Source organism: Carettochelys insculpta, chromosome 18 (genome assembly GCF_033958435.1).
Source record: "Carettochelys insculpta isolate YL-2023 chromosome 18, ASM3395843v1, whole genome shotgun sequence".
NCBI lineage: Eukaryota > Metazoa > Chordata > Testudines > Carettochelyidae > Carettochelys > Carettochelys insculpta.
In genome coordinates this window covers 5,984,394-6,009,829 of record NC_134154.1, presented here as the reverse complement: position 1 = coordinate 6,009,829, position 25,436 = coordinate 5,984,394, and the positions used below count along the sequence as shown (strand labels likewise).

The following is a 25,436-nucleotide window of genomic DNA, read 5'->3' as shown; positions in this document are numbered from 1 at the left end:
TCTGCCAGGTGTTTTTTGGGCTCCCTCTTTTCCTTCATCCTTAAGGGTTCCAACTTAAGGCTTGCCTTGTGATGTTGGTGATTGGTCTTCTGAGGGAGTATCCAATCCATCACCATCTTCTCTTACTGAATTTTTCTTCAGCAGGAATTTGGTGAGTCAGGGCTTATCTATACTTCTGGGAAGATCGACTCAGTCAGAATTGATCTTCCGGAGTTTGATTTTGTGCATCTGATAAAGAGATGGCAAAACTGCTCTCGCTGGGGTCAACAGTCGACCCAGGTACTCCGCGCTATCATGTGGAGTAAGGGAGGTCCGAAGGCAGAAACGTTCCTGTCAACCTTCCTTAGTTAGGACATTCAGGTAAGCTGACTTCCAATACATTGATTATAGCCATGCAATTGCTATGAACTGACTTTTTCCCCCTAGTATAAACTGATCCGCGGTCTCCAGTACTCTCCCCTTTCGCCACATGTGGCGAACGAGGAAGTGGGATGTGGTGAATGCAGCTCAGGAGAGCTGCACACGTGGGCCGCCCCTCCAGCCACTCTGGGCATGCGCCCCACCAGATGGTGGGACAAGCGCCTGGTGGCAGTTGCTGAGGTGGCTCCTCTGGGCTCCAGCCACCGGGCAGCTCATGGCGTGGTCTTGCGCGGTGGCAGCCCCAGGAGGCTTGAGTGGCTCTGCAGTCAGTAATTTCACAGCGTGTGTGTGTGTGTGTGTGTGTGTGTGTGTGTGTGTGTGTGTGTGTGTGTGTGTGTGTGTGTGTGTGTGTGTGTGTGTGTGTGTGTGTGTGTGTGTGTGTGTGTGTGTGTGTGTGTGTGTGTGTGTGTGGGCCTGGCTGGGGGGAGGGTACCTGGCGGGGGGCCAGGGTGCAGTGCCTGGCTGGGGGTGGGGGAGTTCCTGGCGGGATTGGGACATGGTGGCTCCTGGCAGGCTGTGATGATCAGGTAAATCTGTTTCAGACACCACTGGACTAGCCCTCAGTTGCCACAGGTCTTGACTGAGTGTATCTAGCCCCTCTCAAACTCTGCCGCTAAACCCCCTGGCAAAACTCTCCTGGAAGCCTAATGTTTGTTACTCATCTTTTGACAGGAGTGCCTGGGGAGCTTTTGGGAAAATCCAATGATCCTTAGGTCATTTTAATGACTAGCCTTTTGTTAACGTTAACCAAACAAGCTCCCTGCCACAAAGGCTGTACTGCTCCCAAATTCCTCACCACCCTGCTGAGGTTGTGTTGCAGGTCATGTGGCTGGAACCCACAGCCTGGCTTGAATATTCGTGGTGCCTGAGTACCTTGAGCCCACCTCTCTTATGGCCAGTGCTCCCTGACATTTTATATCCTGACTGATTCACGCCACTTCCCCTCAGGCGGTTCAAGAGGACAGATGCTACCTGGACAACAGTATCCATTCAACAAAGAGAACTGCCAGCCTTCCAGATGCAAATATGAAGGAGGGTGTTGCTAAACTAGCCATGGTTAGGACCCTAAAGAGAACACGCAACAGAGCACAGAGCTGTGACAACCAACTCCATCTCCTGAGTGAGGGGGAGGAGTAAACCATGAATCCTGCACGATTCAGTTGAGCACAACGCATGGGATGCATCAACCATCAACGATATAGCAAATTTAGAGTGAAACTGGCATTGTTTTTCCCCTCCAAGATACAGCTGGTTTGGGCTGCACCAGTGATGTCATTCTGCCTCCAATTCGTAACCTGAGCAGCTGCGTGAATGACTGAATCCGCTTCCAAAGGGAGGTGAGCAGGGGAACGTATATCCATAAGAAACTCCGTCTTTAGCTGGAGAAGTAGTTACCTAGCTCGCTCTTCAGCTAGTAATTTAGTGGGTTGCGTCCCTATTACACTAGCCAGATCAGCACAGCACAAAGAGGTGCCAACGCTGGACAGTCACATTGGGAAGGAAAGAGCTCCCAGGTAAGTTGGGAGCTGGATGGAGACATGACAGACAATAGGGCTTCTTTAAGATATGGGGTACTGGTTACGGGGCCAGCAGACTGATCGCCATAGGACATCCTACTACTGCACTACAATTCACGAAAGGGAGGGTGTGGAAAGTTAAATGCTGCCAGTCACTCTCTCCCATTCATGTCATGTGTCTGTTGGTGCTAGCTGTGACAACTGGCTAGAAGTGATACCACGCTGCCTGGAATAAGGCAGCTCCTCCCCCATACTCACACCTGTCAACTCAGTCTGCTCTGCTGGACTCTTAGCAGATGAGCTCAAACAGTCTTTGCTCTAAAGATGAGCTTACACCCTTGGCTGTCAGTGCTATCGCTGTGATGTCTGCAGAGTCTGCAGAACAACATAAATGCACATGGAACTTGTTTTACTTTGATAAGGGTTAAATCTATGGCGTGGAAGCATGTGAATTAAATGAGACTAGATGATAGCTCACTGGCTAGCTGAAGCCCAGAGACCCAATATCCTTCTATGGCTCTAGAAGTCAGTCAGACTGAAGATGAAAACTTCACCGTAACTGGATGTGAGCTGACCAGGACTTGTTTGTAGCTAGGGCTCCAGAATAACTCTCAAATATGCACTAACTTTTCAAAGTAGGAAAATTTAAGAAACTAAATGTTTACTACAAATACTGTAAGTGTACATATGTATAAAGCCTATTATAATTTAACTTCTACATTTTAACCTCTGCTGCATTTACATTTTGTTAGCAGGCACGCGAATGTATAACAAATGTAGCTACATTCATTGAGAGTTGCAATTACTAAACAAATAAAATACTGCTAAAACATATGTAAAAACAATATCTTTCTATCTTTGATGTGATGCAAGTTATACTTCATACTTATGGTATATACTCGGCATTTTCCGGTATATGCAAATACAGCTGAGACAATAAAAAGTGAACATTTGCCAGATGTTCCTAAAGACCTATCACCTTGTAAACATGGGTGGTAGGTAATGCAAGCAAGGAAAGGCATTGCCTTCCCAAAATTGCCTACATTCCCCACAACTCTTGGGATGTGGCGTGGCAGCCTGGCTCCCTGGAAGCCCAGGAGGGCTGGGGCTACTGTACGGATGCCTGGCTTCCCAGCCACTGGGCATGGATGGGGTCGTGCCACAACAGCCCAACTCCCCAGCCGCCTAGGAGGAGAGGTTGCAGATGGGGCAGGACCTCAGTGCAGGGCTGGGGCTTGCTTTCCCTAGCTACACCTTCACCTGCCACCCATGTCTGTAAATGTAGGGAGCGAACAGTGCCATGGGGGCAGAGGGCTGAACTCGATGACCTCTCAAGGTCCCTTCCAGTCCTAGTATTCTAAGATTCTATGACAGCGTGCTGTAGTAACGGATGGCTAAAGCTGACATGTAAATGATGATCACTGTAAAAAGAACAAACAATTTGCCTAGGAACATGTTTATTTTTTCAATGTTCTGCAAGCGAGCAAGCATGCCTGAAATCACAGACATGAAGGGGCACCTGTAAAGCTCCGAGGAAAGAAATGCATGCAGTTAGTTGGTGCCGTCCAGCTTCATGTCAGAGTGGGAGTCATGTGTTCACGCAACGCGCAACAACGAGTGTATGCAAGAATATTCTCCTGGATGACAAATACACTCGTCCCAGGCACATCATCAGTAATGTACACGCTGGTCTTCAGCCATGAGCACTACCTCAGCACTGCATGTAAGCCATTCGGCATGGCTGGATTTGTCAAACAGGTCTAGGGCAGTTAGGTGCCAAACTCTCACTGGCATTACTTGAGAGGGAAGTCACTCAGCCCCAGACTCAGCAAGCTGTATACAGATCCAGAAAAACTAGACCAGAACCTTACCAATCATCTTGAATTTGTACAAAGAATGTATTGTAAAATTACTACAAAATGAAAGTTTAAAGTGAAGCGCTTCTGCACTCGTATGAAATAAATGCAATTCGTGTCCAACAGGCACTGCACACGTTTTATTTTTTTGAGTTGTAGTGACATTTACAAGCCAGTAAAATCATTGTGACTTATGAAAACAAACATCCCCATCAGCCCGCTTTAAGTGTATCCTGTATATCTGGGCAAGACATTCAAATACAGGTTGCGCCTGCCTAAACCAGGGCTTTCCGGTCCAGCAACATCCATGATCCCGCAGGACCATGGATGTTCCCAGGCCAGAGAGCCCTGGTGGCTGAAACTCAGGCAATACAGAGACAGAAGCTCCAGGCCATGGCAGAGCTGGGAGCTGGGACTGCGGCACAGCTGGCTACTGGGCTGCCCCAGCACCAGACAAGGTGCTGTAGCTGCTGTGGCCCTGCAGCCCCAACAGAGGAGCTGGGGCTGTGGTAATCATGATAGGGGAGCTGCAGCACCTGTGGTTGTGGTGGGGGCTCCTAGCAGAGGGGCTGGGGCCTTGGCAGCCCAGTAGCCAGCTGAGCTGAGGCCAGCAGCTGGCAGCCTGGCTGGGGTGGCACGGGGGGGAGGGTGGGGCTGGAAGTGGAGCGTAGGCAGGAAACCTTCCCTGGTCCGGCAGATTACCTCCTTCAGGACCACTCAGGTCCTGAAGGTGATGGACTAGGGAGGTCCAACCTGTACATAACAAGTAGGAAGAAACAGGTAATTTCTGCAACCTGCACAGAACAAGGAAAGGCTCTAGCTACAATGAAGGACAACAAAGCCTCTGCAGCACCTTCTTCCCTCTCCTGGGGGGATTGTAAGAACTGATGTTTCCCACTCAGCCCTTTTTAAGGAAACAGTAGTGAATGCTGAACACGGGGCTTCCAGCATAGCTGAGAAGAGAAATCCGGGAGCACCTTTTCGGCTATAACTTAATTACGTTACGTCACTAATCGGAACCTTTACAAATACACATTTACTGCTTGAAGGTACAACAGGGAGCACACGAGGAAAGCCACGTTAAAAGACTTCTGTTCAATGACGAACATTTCAATGACACATTGCAGTTTTGCTTCTTTACGCAAGCTTGTTCAGAAGAGGAAGCATTTAAATGATTAGAACCCATCTCTGCTGGTATCACGCCACTGAGAAATTCACACTTCTATTGTAGGACTTCTATTTAGCTTCTCGAGCTGCAGACCACCACGAGATATATATTTCAAACTTTCTGCAAACTCAGCTACCACAACCACCTCCATTGTACTGGCCATCACTGCCAGCCACTACTGTGGTTACGTAAAAATGAATTCTGAACAGCAAGTGAAGGATTAGCACCTGGTCTGTATCCAGATGACTTCAGGACTGAAGCTGCCACTCTAATAAGCGAGCAGACAATCCACAAAAGAGCTGCATGGAATGGAATCTGCCTTCAAAACTTACCTCGTATGTGTGCTTCAGGGTGCTGTGCTCCTGGTCAGACTCAGGTTTTGGTCATAAATTGCAGCTGCTAAATGGCACTGGGGTAGATGTGGCCACTTGAAACCACAGCACCTAATGTGGCACAATTGCTCAGAGGAGAACAAGGACACCTAGGAGGTGTTGCAGGCAAGGATGAAGGTGCCCATGCAGAGCTGGGTGAAGAAGTGTGCGGTGAACCTACCTGCCTGTCAGCAATGGCCTTTTATGGTTTTTCAAAGACCACCTACTAGCTAAAGCCGGAAATAAAACAATGCAAAGAGCTCGATCCCGCAGGCGTCTGCTGAGACTCCCACCCTCACACCAGGCAAGGGTGGGCACTTGTTGCTGTGTTGGGCCTTGAAGAACCTGAACCAACGTGAGCGAAAGCAGCAGCTGCAAGAAGCTGCAGAGCGCACCAGGGAACATACCTTCTTGTGCACCACAGAGGAAGTGGAATTAGTTGTGCTCTCGTCGTTATGCATCATGACCAGTTCCGAGCTACTCTCATCCATGACCTCCTGCATGCTGTTCACACTGCTGCTCTGACTGCCCGTGCTCACAGACATGCTGGGGATGGAGTGGTTGCTGCCCAGACTGTCCATCTTCTGACTCAGGCTTGAGCCATGCTCACTGTCCTACAAAACAAGAGGCAGGAGAGTTACAAACCCTGCAGGTGATGAAGTGCCTCAGGTATATTTCTGCAGTGGCCAACATTGCTCTGTAGAGCTACAGGTTTTTTGCCACAATTTTCCACCACCTAAATTCCTTGTTGTTCACCTCCTAAAAGCCAAACCAGGCATCCCCCTAACGTTACCAGATGACCTCAGTTCTCTCTTCTGTCACAGCATCTTCGGCTGCAAGCCAGTTCTGTCTCAAGCTAGGCATTAGGGTTTGACTGGAAGCCTTCCAGGTTCTGCTGTTAAGTGACTGAGGGTCAATCTATACTCACCTGAAGATCGGTGCGGGCAGATCGATCTTTAGGAGTTAGATTTTGCTGTGTGTGTTGAGACATGGCAAAAATCGATCTCTCTGGGCTCAGCCGTCAACCCTGGCGCTCCACGCTATCGCACGGAATAAGGGACATTGGCGCAACACTGCAGAGGCCTGGCCTACACTAGGGCAGAAAGTCAATTCTGATACGTCGATTCCAGCTACGCTAATGGCGTAGCTAGAATTGCATATCTGAGATCGAGTTTGTTCCCTAGCGTAGAACTACCCTGAGAAAGGAGCAATTTCTGGCACAATGCTCCCGTCACCATTAGCTGAGGTGCTGTGTAGTGGAGATGTAAAAATTGAGGGGAGCGACTGTTTCAGATCCCTTCAGAATCCCCTGGAACTTTTTCCAGGAGTTGGAGTTTTAACCCGGGTTAAACAAAAATTACCTTCTGTTGATTTAAATGATGTTTGTAGTTTCTATTAAGATACATCGAATGGCTGAAGCTCATAGGCAGGTGCTGCGTCCCTTTGAAAATGTAAGCTGCTCCGCCAAGGAGGCTGTGCTCCACAGGATGAAAGCATTGCAATACTTTACTAGCCAGTTAATAGGCTGAAAACCAGCATTTATTTTGTAGAAAAAGAGGTGCCGGTACTCACCCCCAGTGTGGGGCGGGGAGAACCACACAGCTGGGAGCTAGCTGGAGCGCTCAGCCCCGCTGGCAGCCCCAGCCGCAAGATCCCCGGTCTAGGGGCAGATTGATGTGAAGGTGCTGGTATGCAGTAGCAGCACATACTGCCACAAAAAAAGCACAGCTGGCATCTGTCTTGAGAGCTGCTGCTCGGTAGAAGGGCTCCCTGACTGAAATCCGTATATGGTTTGGTGACGGCAAGTAATTGGCAGGACCCTCGCCTGTGTGTGGGTGCTTTTTATTATCCTAAACCAAATTAAAAACAGACATAGCCAGGTGCAAGAAAGAACACGTGTGCCCCGAGTTACACGCGCAGGTCTAAAGCTGCAGGCGAAGCTGCGTTCGAGAACCAGGCCATGGGAACACGCCAACGAGCATGGGTGCACAAAGGACAGCATTGGGGCTGCACTGACAACCTGAACTCTCTCACGTCCCCACCCGAGTACCCAACCTGACCTTCCCCCGACCGGTTTCCAAGGGAGTTTGGAAAAAAGGGTTCGAAGCTCCAAGATGTGGAACTCATTGTACAGACCCCCAGTGATGTTCACGGTAGGGAACATGTCTCCTGCACTCCCTAGGGAACCTGTGGGGGGGACACTTCCCTCCCTCCCCTCCCCCAGGTGGGCGTTAGGAACTATGCAGCTTTTGCTAACAAGACAAGCAGCGACAGAGGCCAGAGATTGATTCGTGGTGCACCCTTGTTCATATGAATCCTGTACTGCTAAGCTGGACATGCGTATGTGTGCAGCATGGCTCCCTTAGCAATGCCCTCAACAGGCCTAGCGAGAAAACTTCATTGCAACCTGCCCTGGGGATTGTAACCCTGAAATCCAAATCACATTTGACTGGCACATGCCCACGTGCTTCTTGGTGATAGTGATCATATGACAAATTTCAGCACTCTCCCCCCAGCCAGGCAGTTCAACGCTTGGGCTATTAAACTTTAAAATGGGGGGAAGTACTCCCCTCTCGCTTGCTGTCCTTGGGCTGATTTTGTTCAGCCGTTCAGTGAGGAGGGATGATGATGAAACTCTCTCGGGCAGACAGCGTGGAAATTGCAATTTTGGCAATTCTAAGAAGAGGCAGGTTAGAAAGAACGGAAATCCCTGTGCAGCTCAGCTTCTAGTGGCTGATGCTGTTGCTCCCATGGTACAGTTGCCATTCTTCTTCAAAGCAGTCACAGCTGCGCTCCTCTGAACCTTTCTTCCGAAGTGCTGCCAACGTCACTCTAGCGCAGCACAGAGATCCCGGCTGGCGAGCCTAAGACTTCTTCCTCTCACGGTAGCACAACTGATCTCCCCAGACCCCCAAGATTAGCCTCAAATGCTGAACTCCGACCTCCCACTCAATGTCTGCCTCTTACCTGCAGTCAAGACTGCATCACATTCATGCCCTCAATGGAAAGGTTTTCCCAGGCACCAAACCATGATACATTAGTTTTCCCAAATGCGCCCATATCAAGTGATATCAAATAATTTTCCTTTAATATTTTTAAACAGGAAAATCACTGGTTTCCTTCTCTGAAGCCCAGGCAGTGCTAATTACTGCACATTGATTAACTGGGCTGATGGTTTGAACTGAACCAGATTTTAATTGTGTGTTTGACCTTGCCCCTCAAACCGTGGTTCACTTTTTTTAGCATTCAGGAACTTTTTTTAAAAAGGTCCTCTGCTTAGCTGATTTAATTTTCCACTTGTGATAGGTCAATTAATGTACAGAAACGTCTCAGTCACAGGAAAAACAGTGCAATGGTGATATTAACTGGGTTTGCTGGTATTGACGATAAAAGATCCTAAGTCACAAGTCACCAAGAATACAGCACATCATTTCTGAAAGCTCATTCATTTGTACTTTCCCTACCCCTATCTCCTCGCTGCTACACATTTCAAGTCATGTAGGCAGACTATGTCTCGGAGCTAATGTCCCAGGAAGAGAAAGCTTTTGTGCCTTTTAGCTCCCCTCCACTTTCCTGTGGTCTTTCAAATGTAACCTCAGCATCCCTAAAGGGCTTTTTGCACAGCTGCCCTCATTCTGTCTGATGACCAAATCCACTACTGATCCTCTCTAAACCAGTGGTGAGATCCCCACTGAGATTAGCTGGTCTCTTCTTCCACCACTAAGTGGCCATACCAAGCATCCTTTAAGGAACTAAAACCACCACCACCAAAATCCCACTAGACCTGCTGCTGTTAAACCCAGCTTCTTAACAATAATACTGTGCCAATAAAATAACCCCGTCACCCTCACCCCATTTCCTCAACAGGTGAGCTTTGCAGTGTGCCTGAAACATCAACACATCCAGATTCAGGCCTGGCCAGGGGAGTGGGATGTGGGAGAAGCAAGTCCCAAGGCAGGGACCCCCTGCACACTGAGGATGACAATGACTTAGATGTCTATGTTCAATTCCTTACTGAGTTTTCTTGGCATCCATTTGTAAAGTGTACACACAAGCAAATGCTGAGGGGATCCCACTTAGGACTCTTCCTATTGAACCTGGTGGGGTAAAAGCTTTGTGCCCCTGGGATTAGGAAGGAAGGTTTCATCTAAGAGCTTGCAGCAAGTTAAGAGATCATGCTGTCAGTGAATGCCCAGGCAAACCTGCCCTGCAACCACAGCTTATGGGATTTAGGAAAATTTACTTGCCTCATTTTAAGTATCTCTGCATCCTTGTTTGGCAAGGAGCGTCACTGCTCCACAATGAAGTTTTACCTATTCCCTCCCTGATCCGGCCTGCAAAGCCCCTCTCTAAGGAGGAGTTTCAATGAGTTTGTTCTTGTGAGCTTCACTGAAAAAAGTTGATCCTTTGAAAGGAGCCCAACACAAAGCGTTCAAGACATGCATGTGCCTAACCTAATCTGATAATTGCATTCTCTTGGGCCTGTCTTTCCCAACCCCTGTCCATTCTCGCTGCATCTCTGCTGAGCTCCAGGGAACTCTAGCAAGCTACAGCTGTACAGCGTGCGCTCCTCAGGGCAGTACTATTTGGATGCTGGGAAGTAGGCAGGCCTCAGTGCATCCATTGCTAAGGCCTGCCCCTGCACCCTACTGGGAGGGGCGACTGGACTCAGGAACCAAATTGATGACTTGGGACAACAAACAAGAAAACAGGGGCAGGGTACAACAACATTCCCCTTGCCCCGGAAAGTGTCTGGACATGGTTGATGTAATGACAAACAACAGTACCTCCTCCTCCTCCAGGGATTCTGTCAGTGGCCCGTTCCGCGTCTCCTGGAAAAGAATTTTCTTCATTTTCCGGTACTGAAGGTTATCCAGCTCACGTACGGCATCTTTCGTCCTCTGTATTAGGTCTATTAGGACCCGGGGCGGCCGGTCTCGGCGAACAAAGTCGTGCTGATTTTGAAACAAGAGAGAAGATATGTAGCCTCAGAGGTGGCACCATATGCGTTTTAGCAAACAACTTGGGCCATGATAGTTATCACACAAAAAGTCACCTGATGTGACATTTCTTCCCCCATCCTCAACGCCGTTAGGTGTCAAAGATCCCAGCATTCATTTAGCATGGATTAGGTGCATGGTATATCAGCCACATCAAGACCAGTAAGTCATGTGGCATTCAGGCAGCAAAACACTTCAACCGTTATAGAATCAGCCAAGCACAGGATATGGAGAAATAAGGTCAATGCTCTACTTGACAAATACATTGAAAAAAAAAAAAAAAAAAAAAAAAACCAGATGGGCTGCCATCAATCAGAGATGAACTCAGAATGGGAGGGCTAGTGGGTAGGGCACTAGACAATGTGTCAGAAGACCTGGGGTCCATTCCTAGCTCTGCCACTGACCTGCTAGGTGACCCTGGGCAAGTCACTTCTCCCTCTCTGCCCATCCTCCCTCATGTCCTTTGTTCTGTCTTGCTTATTTCAACTGTGCCCTTTGTGGCATGGTCTGTCCTGTGCCTAGAGCAACGGGGCCTACATTTTGGGTGGGACCACTGCGAGATACTGTCATACAAACAGTAGCTGGGTCTGTTCCTTTCCAAATACAAACACACATTCTGTCCAAAGAGCAACATAATCAGTTTTAAACAGACTAACTTGCAGATTATGTGTGAGCTAAGTAAAGGGAAATAAATAAGGTGCAAAAGCAAGGGGCCCACAAGCAGGAAGGAATTCTTACTCCTGTTACTGGCAACTTCCTCCCTCAATCTCATACAAAGTTTTATTGTCTATACATTTCAGATTCATAAATAGGAATAAAAGGAGGACAAGGGGCTTTACTGTGCTCCCAGGAAGTAAATGGGAATAGGATGAGGTCCTTACAGAGATCCCAATTCAGAAAAACACATAAGCGCATGCTAGAGTTCATCCCTACTTAGGTCAGCACTGAAACATATGCTTGAATGCCTGCTATGCCACCAAATTGCCCACAGGTACGCTCTTCTGAGTTGGAGCCATTGACGGTGTTTGTACTTCGCAGCCTTCTGATTGAATGAAACATTCTGGATAGGGTATTCGTTTGCCAACAAGTAGCACAGCTTCCTTACACCCGACTACATTGCTTGTAGGCTACAGATTAGGATACACTGGTCAGCTCTCTAAGGAGAAAGTATATGCTGTACAGATGACATAACCAGGAGATCTTAAATGATCTAAAAATCAAAAAGGAATCCTACACAAAGTGGAAATCTGGTCAAATTACAAAGGATGAATATAAAGAAATAACACAAGTATGCAGGGGTAAAATTAGAAAGGTTAAGGCACAAAATGAGCTCAAACTAGTTAGAGACAGAGGGTAACATGAAAACATTCTACAAATATATTAGTAGCAAGAGAAAAACCAAGGACAGGGTGGGAGCATCACTCAATTAAGAGGGAAGAACAATAACACGTAAGAGGGAAATGGCAGAAGTGCTGTAAAACATCTTTGTTTTGGCTTTCACCAAGAAGGCTGGGGGTGATTGGATGCCTAGCACAGTGAATGCTGGAGAAAATAAAGTGGGTTCAGAAGTTAAAATAGGAAAAATACACATTAAAAATTACTTAGAAAAGTTAGATGCCTTCAAATCATCAGGGCCTGATGAAATGCACCCTAGAATACTGTAGGAGCTGATTGACAGGCTATCTGAGCCATTGGCTATTATCTTTGAAGAGTCATGAAAGAGAGGTGAAATGTCAGGAGACTGGAAAAGGGAAAATATGGTGCCCATCTATATAAAGGAAAATAAGGACAACTCAGGAAACTACAGACCAGTCAGCTGCACTTCTGTGCCAGAAGAGATAATGGAGCAAATAGTTAAGAAATCCATTTGAAAACATCTGGAAGATAATAAGGTGATTGTGAACAGTCAGCATGAATTTGTAAAGAACAAATCTTTTCAAATCAACCAAATAACTTTCTTAGGACAGGTCTACACTAGACCTCAAAATCAATCCTAGATACACTAGTCCACTTATGAAACTTTTGTAGCTGGAATCAACGTATCTAGGATCGACTTATCTCGCAGTCCTCACAGGGGGAGGCTGACGGGAGAAACTCCCAAGTTTTGCCCTTTGATCTCCCTTATTCCTCCCAATGATGAGGAGTATCAGGGTTGACTGTCGAGCCCCGATAGCTTGATTTCATGGGACCTCACTAGGGTGAATAGGATAAAATTCAATAAAGACAAATGCAAAGTACTCCATTTAGGAAGGACTAATCAGTTGCACACATACAAAATGGGAAATGACTATCTAGGAAGGAGTACTGAAGAAAGGAATCTACAGGAAATAGCTAAATACACGTCACCAGTGATACGACACCCTCCCCCGCCCAAGAAAGCAAACTTTTTGGGCTGTGTTAGTAGAAACGTTGCAAACAAGATCTGAGAAGTAATTCTTCTGCTCTATTCTGAGCTGATTAGGCTTTAAAGAGAATATTGCATCCAGCTCTGGGCATTACATTTTAGGTACCAAGTGGAGAAACTGGAGAAGATCCAGAGAAGAACAACAAAAATGATCAAAGGTCTAGAAAACATGACCTTTGAGGGAAAACTGAAAAAACTAGGTTTGTTTAGTTTGGAAAAAGAGAAGACTGAGAGGAGACGTGATAACAAGCTTTCAAGTACTTACAAGGATGTTACAAGGAAGAGGGAAAACATTCTCCTTAACCTCTGATGATAGGACAAGAAGCAATGGGCTTAAATTGCAGCAAGAGAAGTTTAGGTTGGACATCAGAAAAAACTTCCTATCAGGGTGGTTAAGCACGGGAATAATTTGCCCAGGCAGCTTGCGAAATCTCCGTCATTGGTTATTTTAAAGAGTAGGTTCGACAAACACCTGTCAGGGATGGTCTAGAGATGGTGTTTGGTCCTGCCATGAGTACAGCAGACTGGACATGATGACCTCTTGAGGTCCCTACCAGTTCCACTACTCTATGATTTCTCAAGGCAAGGACAATGAAGCAAAAGGAAACCAACAATTTGGTCCCGGAAGATGTATAGCCATAAGGCTTGATATAGCAAACATTCACAGACGTAACAGGACACAGTATTCTGAAGATTCCTATGGACCTCCATGGAACTAGTCTTACACTGGGTTCAGGATCTAGCCCACATTTGTTCTATTTGAAATACAAAGCAAAGCAAAGCAAAGCATTAAAAGAAATGGAGCCAGGTGTAGATGCAAAGATGGAGCACTCTTTAAGAGAGCAATCTCACATATAGGAGAACCATGAGGATCAGGTTAACTTGTTCTAACGATATGTAAACAAATGTATGCCAAAAGGCTTTTTTTTTATTTTTAACTAAACTGAAACTATTGTGCATTTGAGTTTTGTTAACAAAAATGTGCATTCATTTCAGTACCAAAGTGTCTTTGACTGTAACTTAAGCTTTAATGGTCATTTCACAGGGACGAAAACTGAATAATTTCTGTTCCTTTAGATGCGTATCCTCCAATTTATTAATTTTTAAATAATGTAAACACTGGAGAGTGAATGAAATCAACTTGCAGCTAATCGTGGGTGGTGATAAAATTACCATTTTCACCTTGCTACTGAGAAATTTTAAGATAGCAAAAATGCATTTCAAACCACGTTACTGATTCTAGAAGTGCCAACTTTAATCCATTCCAAACGCGCCCATTCAGCCAAGTACTCAAACCCATGCTTTATTTTAAACTTCTACAAAATTGTCCCAGTGCAATAAATGGGACTAATTCTATGCTTAAAGTTAAGCTGCTGGTTAAATACCTCATTGATTCAGGGCCAGAGTTAAACTGCAAGGTATAAAAGAATAAGAAGTCATCCTTAGGTAGGCAGAATACAATCGTAATTGTTTATCTGTATGATAATCATATCTATAAGCCCCAAACAAGATCAAGGCCCCATGAGCCTGGCTCCGCACTTTCACACATTAAGAGAATCCCAGCCACAAAGAGTTTACAAACTAAACAGAGGCATGGCAAATTAAGGGTGGGAAGGGAAAGTGGCATAGAGGGAAAGTGAGTTGCCCTAGGTGACACAGAGTCAGTGGCAGTCAGGAATAGAATCCAAGTCTCCTGAGTCCTTCAACAAATGTCAAAAAAATAATCCAGCTGGATTTCAAAATTCCTTTTAGTTTAAAAAAAAAAAAAAGCCTAAGGTGACAGTTATTTGTTTTGGGTTTTAAACAAGATTTTTAATTTAACTGTCCCTTTAACTAAGGCCACACCATATACTGAGCTAACATTGCTTTCAGTCTCTGAAGCATTTAATTCAGCAATCACCTAATACACACCCTGTTGAAAAACAGCACCATGAAAATAACCCGTACCCCTTCTTACGTAAAGGAGCCTGGCCTGCCCCAAAAATAACCTGAAAGAAGCAAGTATTGTACGCTGTAATCTGAGAAACTTCGGGGCAGATGGAGAAGAGAACAAATTTATGGCGCAACAATCGAAGTCTTCCAATAAGCCAATTAAAAGGACCGAAAACGTAGCCTACGAATAACATCTCAGCTCCAATTGTTCACACAGACTCCTGCCCAAGGTAACCATGAAATCATACCCTACAATGAACTTGCACGATTACTAGAGAGCAGAAAGATTGCCAAGCCACAGGAATGAATCATCAAGAAACTAACAACATAAACCTATTAGCTGGTCAAAGGATTATCAGTGTGCTGCTAGTGGAACCAGAAGAAAACACTGGTATGTGCTGTACAGCACATACTCAGATCACAGGGAAAAAACACACCGAGCTCTGAAGAGCTTAAAAACAGAGCCTGATTCATCAGCATTTCAATGGAAAACCAAGACAGAGGAGTTAAATATACTATATGGTCCAGGCTTACAACAAAGCCAGAGGAGGGAGCGCAAAGGTGACTGTACAGTACAGAGTGTGCATGGTTTCGATGTCTCACTTCACAAACCAAGAGAGGCTCAGATGCATCCATGAGAATGCATTTGCTGAGCTGAAAGAGCAACAAGAGAAGCCATAAAACAAAGGCTGAATGGTAGCCTGAGAACAAAAATCAGCATCAAAAGGCTGCAAGGTAAGCACAGAGCAGCGATCTACCCAACTGGGGAAATGAAGCAAAAGGCACCATGGAGTAGTGATTCCCTGCCGAAATATTTAAGGAAAAACTGAGTCCTGTTTACCTGGTGTGGAACAGCAGCATGTCATGCAATTCTCACCAGCAGCCAGGCACTGCAACCAGAGGAATAGCAGGCCACTGATCAATTTTAAAGAAAGGCAATATGTAAAAAGATGCTTGATGAAAAAGGGGCCGGACAAAATTTCTCACATGGCTACCTTCGAGAGAAATGCTGCTCCTTGGATTTCCCAAAGAAAGCCCCTGCATTCACATGAGGCTCCTCCACTTTTCAGGTAGGCTGCAGCCAGATGACTTAAGGAGGCGAATGTCTGACCTACGATTCACTTCCTATCTGTAACTCCAATGGAATGGGGAGATATCCTTCACGACGTGTTCCCTTTCCTATTTTCAGATCAGAAGCTGTAAACTGCTGCAAAGTCAAAGCAGTAGAGAAACTTTCCTTACTCCCAAAATAAATGGGAATTGCTTAGGCTGGGAATGAAACTGGTGACAGACCATAAACAAAGGTCAGTAGCAAATGACCAAAGTATTAAGTTTAAGAAGTCTGATTAGTTGCTGTGGGAATTGGTGCAATGTAAGTTTTAATTCAACATCTTCATCAATAATGGAGAGAAGCGGGTAGATGGCTTGTTTATGGAACTCAGAGCTTACTGAATTGGAAGGGGTTGCTAGCTCCTGTCTGGTCAGAGAAATAAAAGGGAGATGGACAGATGAGAAACATGTATAGAAAACTAAAGGGAGATTCAACTAGAAAAATCCAATGCGTCACAAAATACAAGTAATTATTGGTAAACTATAATGCTGCAAAAGATCAAAGGGTGGCAGCGGACAGGAAGTTAGATAAGATTTCACAATAAGACAGAAACAAAAAAGGCCAATGAAGTTTCGGGCTGCAAATCAAGAAGCATCATCATTAAGGAGCAGAGACAAAACAGTCAACCATATGGCTCCAGCATAATCACACTGGGAATAACGCCTTCTGCTGAGGGCACCTGCGTCCACACCAGTTCCGCTGCCCCACAAGAGGCGTAAGGGAAAGCAACAGCGGGTGCGAAAGACTGTGAGCTTAAATGTGCCGATGAGAAGTGCCACTAAGACTGAAAACCCAGCCGCGCAGAAAAACGGCATGTCTCACCCGCTGTGTAGTGAGCAAGCACTGGGGGACACAGAGACGGGCATTTCAGTGCCGGCAGGTGCTCCAGACGAGCTGTTTTTTTGCCACAAAGGGAGTTACGCAGAGAGATTTCAAAGGGATGGTATTAAGGTGGGAGTCAGAGTCCACAATGCAGCTGACAAACACCAGGACAGGCACCTTCACTGGTTCAGCCGCACACAGAGGATGAAGGAAAGACCTCCTGAAGATAGCCTGGCAGGCAAGGAGGAAAGCCAAAGAAGCAATGGATGGTCACAGAGGACTTTAGTGCCCCTGGGAACAGCTGAAGATGGAGGGGCTTGCACAATGACCCAACCCTGTCGATGGGCTAAGGGGAAGATGGAGAAAGAGTATACACACTCGTATCCTGTATTAGCATTCTCCTCTCCGCATCTACGACCACACACCAGGTCGCCCTCCCAGCCCAGGGCAGAGATGGAATGCTCTGATAACTCAGGATCCAGCTCTGTTTCCTTCACACTCCGTTGCCACCATACTAGGGCCAGTAGGCTGGTGTCCTGTTTTAAACTAGACCTGGAGTGCAGAAATCCCCTCTCACCCTCAGAGCACTCAAGAAGGTACCCCGAAGTCGGGTCTACACCACACTTTCTACCCACTGATAATTTAACAATGGGTTCTTGCAACAGGTGCAGCTAAACTAATGTGGGTGATGGTTTGTCCTTTACTATGCAGAAGTCATGATTAAATCCTTTAGCCATTTGCTGTGGACAGGACCATCTTTTAGTTAGGGAGGCTACTGCATGTCACACTGCCTCATGAGAGGTGAACCTTCCTTCCAGAACTCACACGGCTTCTCTGCAAAGCCCACTGCGGTACAAAGGGGCAGGACTCCTAGAAGTGCTCCCCAAGTAGCTCCTCAACATAGCAAGAACCCCTTTACCAGCAGCTGAAACCAGAGTCCCCTCTAACAGCCCGAGCCTCAGAGCACCCTGTTACAACAGATGTATTTAAACAGAAGCAGAATAAAGTCCAAAGACAGAATGTCAAGTGCTCTAATTCTCTTGCAACCCAAACAAACAAGGCCACCAGGCTTTTTTAATGTCATATGGGACGGTCACAATTTTCTGAAAGGACAATGCAGCCAGGTAGCAAGAATGACTCTCACAACCTGCCGCTTTGGCTGTAACAGGGGGATGTCAAAATGAATCCACTGACATGAAAGGAGGCCTAAATGTGATGCCTTAGAAAGAGGCATCAGCAACAGTGGCAGCCACGGTTGCGCAGAGGCTTCCACCCAAAACATCTATGTGCAAGGGTGAGCTTCAGCCCTGTTGTCTGAAGTGCCATCTTATTCCACACAACATTTGGCACTCCTAGCAACTGACTGATGGCCAGAGGTAGAGGACCATGAATTCAACCGTTTGCAGGCATGGTGAATTTTAAGTCTGTTTTTGCAAAATTCTATTGGCCCAAAGTGAGATTTATTTTTTTGAAACGCACAGGTAAAATATCACCCATTTTCCCTTCCCATGGAAATGTAGAAGGAAAAGCAAATATGGGCAGGACCTGGAATGGAAACATGTCATGATAATTGCTTGCAAAGCTTCTTCAAAAGGGTCTTTGCTTAGTTCATCGACCCTTTGTCAGGTAAGCTGGGGAAGGAAGTCGTTACACTGAACATGAGCTGAAATTACGTTTCTAAATGAAACTACATAGTAGTCTTAATAAAAGGGAGAATTCTTCCAGAAACCCAACCCACAGTGAGCAAGCAGTCCTCACCCTGCAGCGGAATACATAGAAAATGGCCTTCTCCACTCTGGCACTATATATTCTGCTAAGCGACATGCTCACCGCTATCAGAACCATTACTCCACCTCTGACGTCCCTGCTCCCACCCCACCCTGCCAACTTCTGAACTAGAAATGTAAAAAGTTACCCGCAACAGGTCTGTTGACGACGGCCTTTCCTGAGGTATTTTCTGCAAGCAGTAATCAACAAATCCCCTAAAGGAGTCCGTCCTGTAGGGAGAGAGATTTAAAGACTGAATCAATTCAGGATCTGAAAGGCATTTGGGGACTTTCAAAATGTATCTGCGTCAATTAAAAAAAAAATCTATATTTCTTTGTTTTTAAATTCTGGGACATGGGACAAACTGGACTGCTGCCCAGTGTACCAGGTTAGTGCAGGGAAACGTGTCTGTGGAGCAGACATGGATGCTCACAGTGAGAGGCAAAGGACTGTGTGTGTTGGACACTGAGAGGTTCTGTAATGGAGTTCATGTCTTCTTACTCTAGTGAAGGTGAAGTCTGCACTAGTTGATGCATCTTCCATGAGAAAGTTGCTTTCTTTTTAATAACTTGATGGGGCAGATTTCTATTTCATCCAATCATTACTGACAATGCACCAGCTGTGGTATTAATTCAGGAGAGCCCTTAAGCACATGGTTACTTTGAAATGGGGCGTACCAATGTGAGGACATATGACAACAGAAAAATCCATCAGGGGCTAACAGAGATATCAAGTCACATGCCATATTCACAGGAGTTGGTATTCAGCCACGGACTACCCCTCAGGTATCTAAAAGGGAGTCATAAGGAGGAAGGAGAGAACTTGTTCTTCTTGGCCTCTGAGGGTAGAACAAGAAGCAATGGGCTTAAACTGCAGCAAGGGAGGTTTAGGTTGAACATTAGGAAAAAGTTCCTAACTGTCAAGGCAGTCAAACAGTGGAATAAATTGCCAAGGGAAGTTGTGGAATCTCCATCGCTGGAGATATTTAAGAACAGGTTAGATAAATGTCTATCAGGGATGGTTTAGATAGTACTTGGTCCTGCCATTGGGGCAGGGGGCTGGACTCGATGGCCTCTCGAGGTCCCTTCCAGTCCTAGTGTTCCGTGATTCCCTGATTCAGTTTCAGCAACCAGGCCTTTAGATTCTCTGGTGTTGCAGAACAGCTGATGGGGAAGTCCAGGGGACAACTTCACAAAGGTTCCAGTGAACTGGGACAACCGACACTACTCATGTGTTATTAAATTGAACTTCTTGCATTCTGCCCTTACACTTTTTAGTTTTCCATGTGCTGTACATCAGCAGTGTCCAAGAGGAATTCAAAGATCGCCACACTTGCGGTTGTCATCTTTCCATATTCGCCACATTATATGACACAAACTTTAGAGCCAGGCACTCCCAGCCCTCCGCCTCTAACTAAATACTCTCCCCTGGAGCCAGGCACTCCCAGGCCTCCATTCTAATTCAGTGCTGGTGACTCACCGGGGCCCGTGCTGCCACGCACTTCGCCCACCAGGCAGTGGGTGCATGTGTGGAGCAGTTGGATGGCACCCCCCTGTGTGCAGCTCTCAGGAGGAGCCACATTTAAAGGCTCCAAGAGCCACATGCAGCTTGAGAGCCACGGGTTGGCCACACTGGTGCTCGCTACAACGCAGAGTCTTATTCACCACATGTGGTGACTGGCAAATGTATTGGACACCCTTGATGTTCATGAAGCACAGGAACTGCATAATGTACACTGTCAAGACAGAATGTGGATAGAAGACCATGTGTTTGGCCTCTGGAAAGGTGTGCAAAGCAGACTGGGGTTATGGGAAAAGAATATTAGCTTATGTTTCCATTACAAAACACATTCAAATAGTCACACCAGCCGCCATTAGGTTTCAGAGACAATACCCACTGTGACAGTGGGGCAAGTTCAGACCCCAGTTTGACCTACTGTTTCAGGCAGATGGAGGCAACCGTCATTGCCTTGGCTATACTCTGCTTATATGGTTGCAAAGGAAACCTTCCAAAAGGTGAAGTCATTTTTTAAAACCAGCGTTTGGATTCTGGCCCACAAGTTCCTGGCGAGGTGAGGAGTCTGCAGCCACAGAGCGCTGAGAATTTGACAAAGCTCCTAAAGTGGCTCCCAGGAAAAGCTACTGGACCTACTTATCTGCCACTTTCCTTCCTCACAAGTTTTGTTGCACAGTTACACTAACAACTGCAGCCAAGCACCATTTAGATCTCTGTTGACGCTGACTTAGACTGGCTTATTACACACGCTTCATGTGTTATCTACAGGCTTGTAATTAGTACCTGCACACCGGGGTCTGCAGGGCAGCCGAAGTGACAGCACATCAAAACGAAGCCTACCTATGAGAGAATCTCTGTGCAATCGCAGACCTGGACCTTGACAAGTGACAGTCAACTGCAGTGCAGGAACAAGGTCTGTCCTTCTCGAACATTTAACCACTTCAAAAGGTGCTGATGAAGTCAAGCGTTTTCAGGAAAACAAAACCCAAAACAGAAAAGAGAGGTGTGTTCTTACCATTCATTTGACTGTAACGTAGGGGAGTCATTCTGGGCTATGTGATATAAGGCACTCATTGCATTCATGTTGAAAAGGGGAGGCTTCCGTTCGGCTGGAAAGACAAGAGAGAGGAGTGATGAAGCAGCTGAAGGAAAGGGAGAAAGAGGAGGAAGTTGAAGCAAGGTAGCTACTAAATCAAAAGCTCATTACTGTCGTCATTCCACATAAACCAATTATTTTAATCCCCCAGGCTAGTTCAGGACAGGCCTTTAAGGGAAACTGTTGGTCATCTGAATGCTGGATGGGACAGCTCACGAGAAGACTAGTGCAACCAAGTGAATTTCACCTGCAAAAAGGTTTCCGATTTTTACCCTAGTGACATCTTCCCGAGTCTGGCCTGCTACTGTAAACACAGGACAAGGGAAAACGATCTGTGCAAGTGAAGCGTGAGCACCATCTGCCCTGAAAGAGCTTGGGACCAGCACCCAAAAATGCAGGGTGCTCTGACCAGCAGACCACCCAAAGCTAAAGAAGACAAGATGTCTTCCACTTTGGTGTCCCTTTAATCGCAACCAATGGGCAGAAGACAGACTATTTACCTGCCTACCTGTTTTTTTGCCAATTTCCTCCTCAGCTCTTCTTAACTACAGTCTCTCCTGGCACTGCCCTTCTGAAAGGGCCCTCAATGCCTATGTGTACTCTTCCCAGAACAGGCCACAACTGCCAGGCATTGATTTTATGTAGAAACCGAGGCAGGAGGCCAGTTTTCACCCTGGTCCAAGGTTAGCTATGCCGTGACTCAAATGCAGCCAGGATTTTTCAGTTCATGCCAGGTCAGAGCAGCTGCTTGTCCCTGACATACCAAATGCATGCAACTCAACACAGGTGTTTTTTTTTGCAGCTAATTTTGCCTACGCAAGTAATTGGGTCGGCACCATCCCCCATTGGAAAAAAAACTTGAGAGATAGCCCCTGCCAGCGGAGTAAGAAAACTGGTACTTTCCAAGAGGGTCAGCAACAAGAAAAACCTTGGTAAAATGGCTCTGAAATCCTTGAATGAAAAACTCCCCAGAAGTCTGAATATTCCTCAAGCCTCCCTGAATGGCAGAGAAGTTAAATGCCTTGTTCAAATCCACACAGCAGGGCTGGGAAATAACCCCGATTCTCCATTCTTTAACTTCTAAAATACAAATGGCATCAAGGTGAGGCTAGTTTTACCCAGTGAACTGAAAGCCTAGTACCTGCCAGCCAACACGGACCATGAGAGATGGAACTACCCCGATCAATATTGTCTAGCAGCGTTACCAATATTTCCACTGCTTACTGGGCTCTTAGAAGACATTTAAGGGTAAGTTAGAACTAAATAACACCACAGAACACTGAGAGCTAGGACTGCCGGCTGTAAATAAACTTTATGGGACCATGGGAAACGTGACCACATCCATGAGACGTGGACATCTGGCTAATTAAATCATTCCGGACTACGGATGTTGCTGGATTAGAGAGACTCAACCTGTATCAGTTGTCATTAATTCTCTGTTGACATAGCCTCACTGAAACACTGACTACCTTGATGTAGTATCCTGTTTATTAAAGCTTTCCCAAAATCCAATTCTCAAGATACAAAAGGTCTCACCAGAAGGGGGACTGTCAAAACGTGTAACATTTAAGACCCATCACACAGCAGGGTTTCACTGCTTATGTTTCATGATTTTTGTGTAAGCCTTACTTGATTGGCTCTGTGCTGAGATTTATTGTGGTGATTGTCACTGGGGAGAAAATATGCATTTCACCTGCTAGTGCAGACACTGAAGAAGAAAAGGGGTCCCTGATGAGGACTGGGCTTAAGAGCAGGAGAAAACATAACGAAGATGTCCTGGCAGAACAGTGGGGGACAGAAAAGAGGGGAAGTTAAGACCCTGTTAAGAGCACGTCTCTTTGAGGTCTGTTGCTCAACATGTCATTTCCTGCAACATGCCGCAGGGGTTTTCCGGGCTGGCTGAGGCAGCATTTAGGTTCCAGCATGATCCCTTATGTCTCCTTGGCTGGAGCTTTTTCCAGTGTAGTCAGGAAGTTATCCCACATCCCCCCACATTTAGCCTTGTTGCCTACGAATCAGCATGCTGGGTCTCCTATCCATAGGAGCCAGCTTTTGCAGAAGGGCGTGGGTGCACAGCTCTCACAGAAATAGGCACGTCACAGCACCGTACCAGCTGCCCACACTCCAGCTGGTGAGGCGAGAAGTGGCTCAGTAGTTTGATGTTAACCGCTGTACGCTGAGGCACACCCAGCATGCCTGCTTTGAAGCCTCAGCCCAAGGGTGACCCCAGCAGCACTACTGCTGGCTAGGTACCCGGCAAGAGCAACTCCAGGTCCGACAACGATTATAAATAGCACAGGACCACCACACTTGTGAGATGCTTTGCTGCTCAAGAGTCCACTTAGCTCATGCAGGCTGACAGTACAGAACTCCTGATCCACCCTGCAGGGCACCCCAGAGTGCACTGCGTGAGGGCCCATCACCTGGAGGCACCTCTCTCCTCATGCCATAAATGACAGCACACAGCTGGCAGGGAACCTCAGGGCTTGCCTGCCTTTCCAAAGCTTCATTTCTCTGCCCTCACAGATGCTTTCCACTGCGGCATCTTAGCCAGCTCCAAGGGTTTTCCCTCGAGCACTGCAACACGCTCGTCCCTCTACAGAGGACAGAAAGGGAGACGGGCCCAGCCCTCCAGGCAGACAATTCAACTGTAAAGACCACGTGGTTCAGATGCACGCTGCACCAGGGGAGCCACTCAAGAGTGGAGTCACTAATCCCGGCTAAATGGCTTCTGTGGCTGAACACCAAAGCAATCTGGTGGGAGAATTGTGTTTTAAAAAGGGATTGAAACCGAGCGGGTAGGGAAGCTTGCTGTAAGGGGCAGCACCAAAGAAGGCGCACTGAAGAATGGAGGAGAATACACAGCATGTGGTTTGGCTGTGGCTGGTTTTAAGGGGTGGGTGTGAATATGAGACAGTCCTTAATAAACAACATCAACCCATACTTTTTACAGCCTCTATTTTAAGAGCAGTGCACGCAATGATTTGTAAAGCGAGCCATGTTTACTGCAGGATGTTCACGAACTTTTTACATATTCTATTTCCTCGCACTTTACGTGCGCGTGCACATGTGTGCACCACTGTCATCCTGACTTTCACTCACTCACTTTCCCTGGAAGACGGCAGGGGCAGTTATCCAGTGTTTTGAGATCACATCATTTGCTATTTAAGAGAGGGGATCGTAGCTTCTGGGCTTGTAGATACTCGTCATTTATCAAAATGAATCAGGAGGGGGTTTTTTTGTTTTTGTTTTTTTTCCAACTTTGCAATTATAGCATGAGGAGCCACACAGAAGTCCTTAAAGAGCTGCATGTGGCTCTGAAGCTGCAGGTTGCAAACCCCCGGTCTAGGCAGACAGACTTGCTCTCATGGGGCTTGAGCTAGCACACTGGGAAGCGTGAGCACACTGCAGGTCCAGCAGGGACTCCGGCTCAGACCCAGGGAGTCTGAGAGCTGGAGCTGGTGCCTGAGGCACACCGTGAGAGCCCCACTAGTACAAGGTAGGCTCACTCCCAGCTGCAGTCTAGAAAACCCCTTATCAAGCCTCACGGCGGTAGCTTAACAGGCACCTTGCATGGGGAACCAGCCGGAGTACTTTTGAGGACTGAGGCTGAATTATCAATCGCGTGTGGGCTCCACTCACCTGCCTGCTCAAGAGTATCAGATTCATGTTCTTTCTGGGACACAGACTGAGGTTATTCTTTGTGGACCTAGTGGAGTCAATCTAGGATGATCCTGGGAACCGGTGGGACTCAAACAGCAGAAGAAATGATGGCTGAGTGAAGACTTTAGAATTATTCAAATAGCAACACCAACAGTGTGACGGTATTTAGGGCAACCAGAAGTCATGTGGTACCTTATAGACTAACAGATATTTTGGAGCATCAGCTTTCGTGGGCAAAGATGTTCAAGGCATCTGTTTCTAAACTCAGGAGGTTATTATTTGTGTGTTCTGTAGCCCCTGACCCATAATGATTTCAAAAAAGCAGATTGGAATTTTTACCCTTGGCTGTTGCTATAGGCCAAATTCAACTCTGGTACAGGAAGGTAATTCTCACCAACTCCTCTGCTTACACCAGCACCTGTGGTATCTGTAAGTTGAGTGCTTAGACGGCTGCCCAGGAGAGAATCAGGTGCTGTCCAGCGGATTAGCAGAGCGCCCAAAGCCAGCAGTTTGTTTTTACTGGTGGTGCATGGCCCCATAAGCCTTGATGCACATAACAGAATTTATTCGGTCCATGGGTGGAAAAAATTAGAGAGAACCTGACCAGCACGGAATTTGTTTCTGTATCGGGAACTTCCACCAAAGGGCTCAGTAACCTGCAATGTACAGCGCCTCAGCTCCTCTGAAGAGCAAGAGGATTTGAGAGCATATAGCATCTCACAGAGATGCTCAGCAACATGCAGGACTGGGCTCCAAGGGGGACTCTGCCAGTGCATGAAGCACTTCTCCTATGA

At 46.6% G+C, this 25,436-nt stretch overlaps 1 protein-coding gene across 1 annotated transcript in view; it reads right to left on the bottom strand.

Annotated features, from left to right (window-relative positions):
• The window catches only part of TAOK3 (TAO kinase 3), a 129,828-nt gene that overhangs the window by 30,369 nt on the left and 74,023 nt on the right, over nt 1–25,436 (bottom strand). Inside the window, exons 10-13 of the mRNA XM_075012697.1 lie at nt 20,899–20,992; nt 18,517–18,598; nt 10,120–10,287; nt 5,740–5,946 (exon numbers count right to left, since the gene is read on the bottom strand). Of these exons, the coding sequence (XP_074868798.1) occupies nt 5,740–5,946; nt 10,120–10,287; nt 18,517–18,598; nt 20,899–20,992 (551 nt within the window). The remainder of the gene's footprint in view (nt 1–5,739; nt 5,947–10,119; nt 10,288–18,516; nt 18,599–20,898; nt 20,993–25,436) is intronic.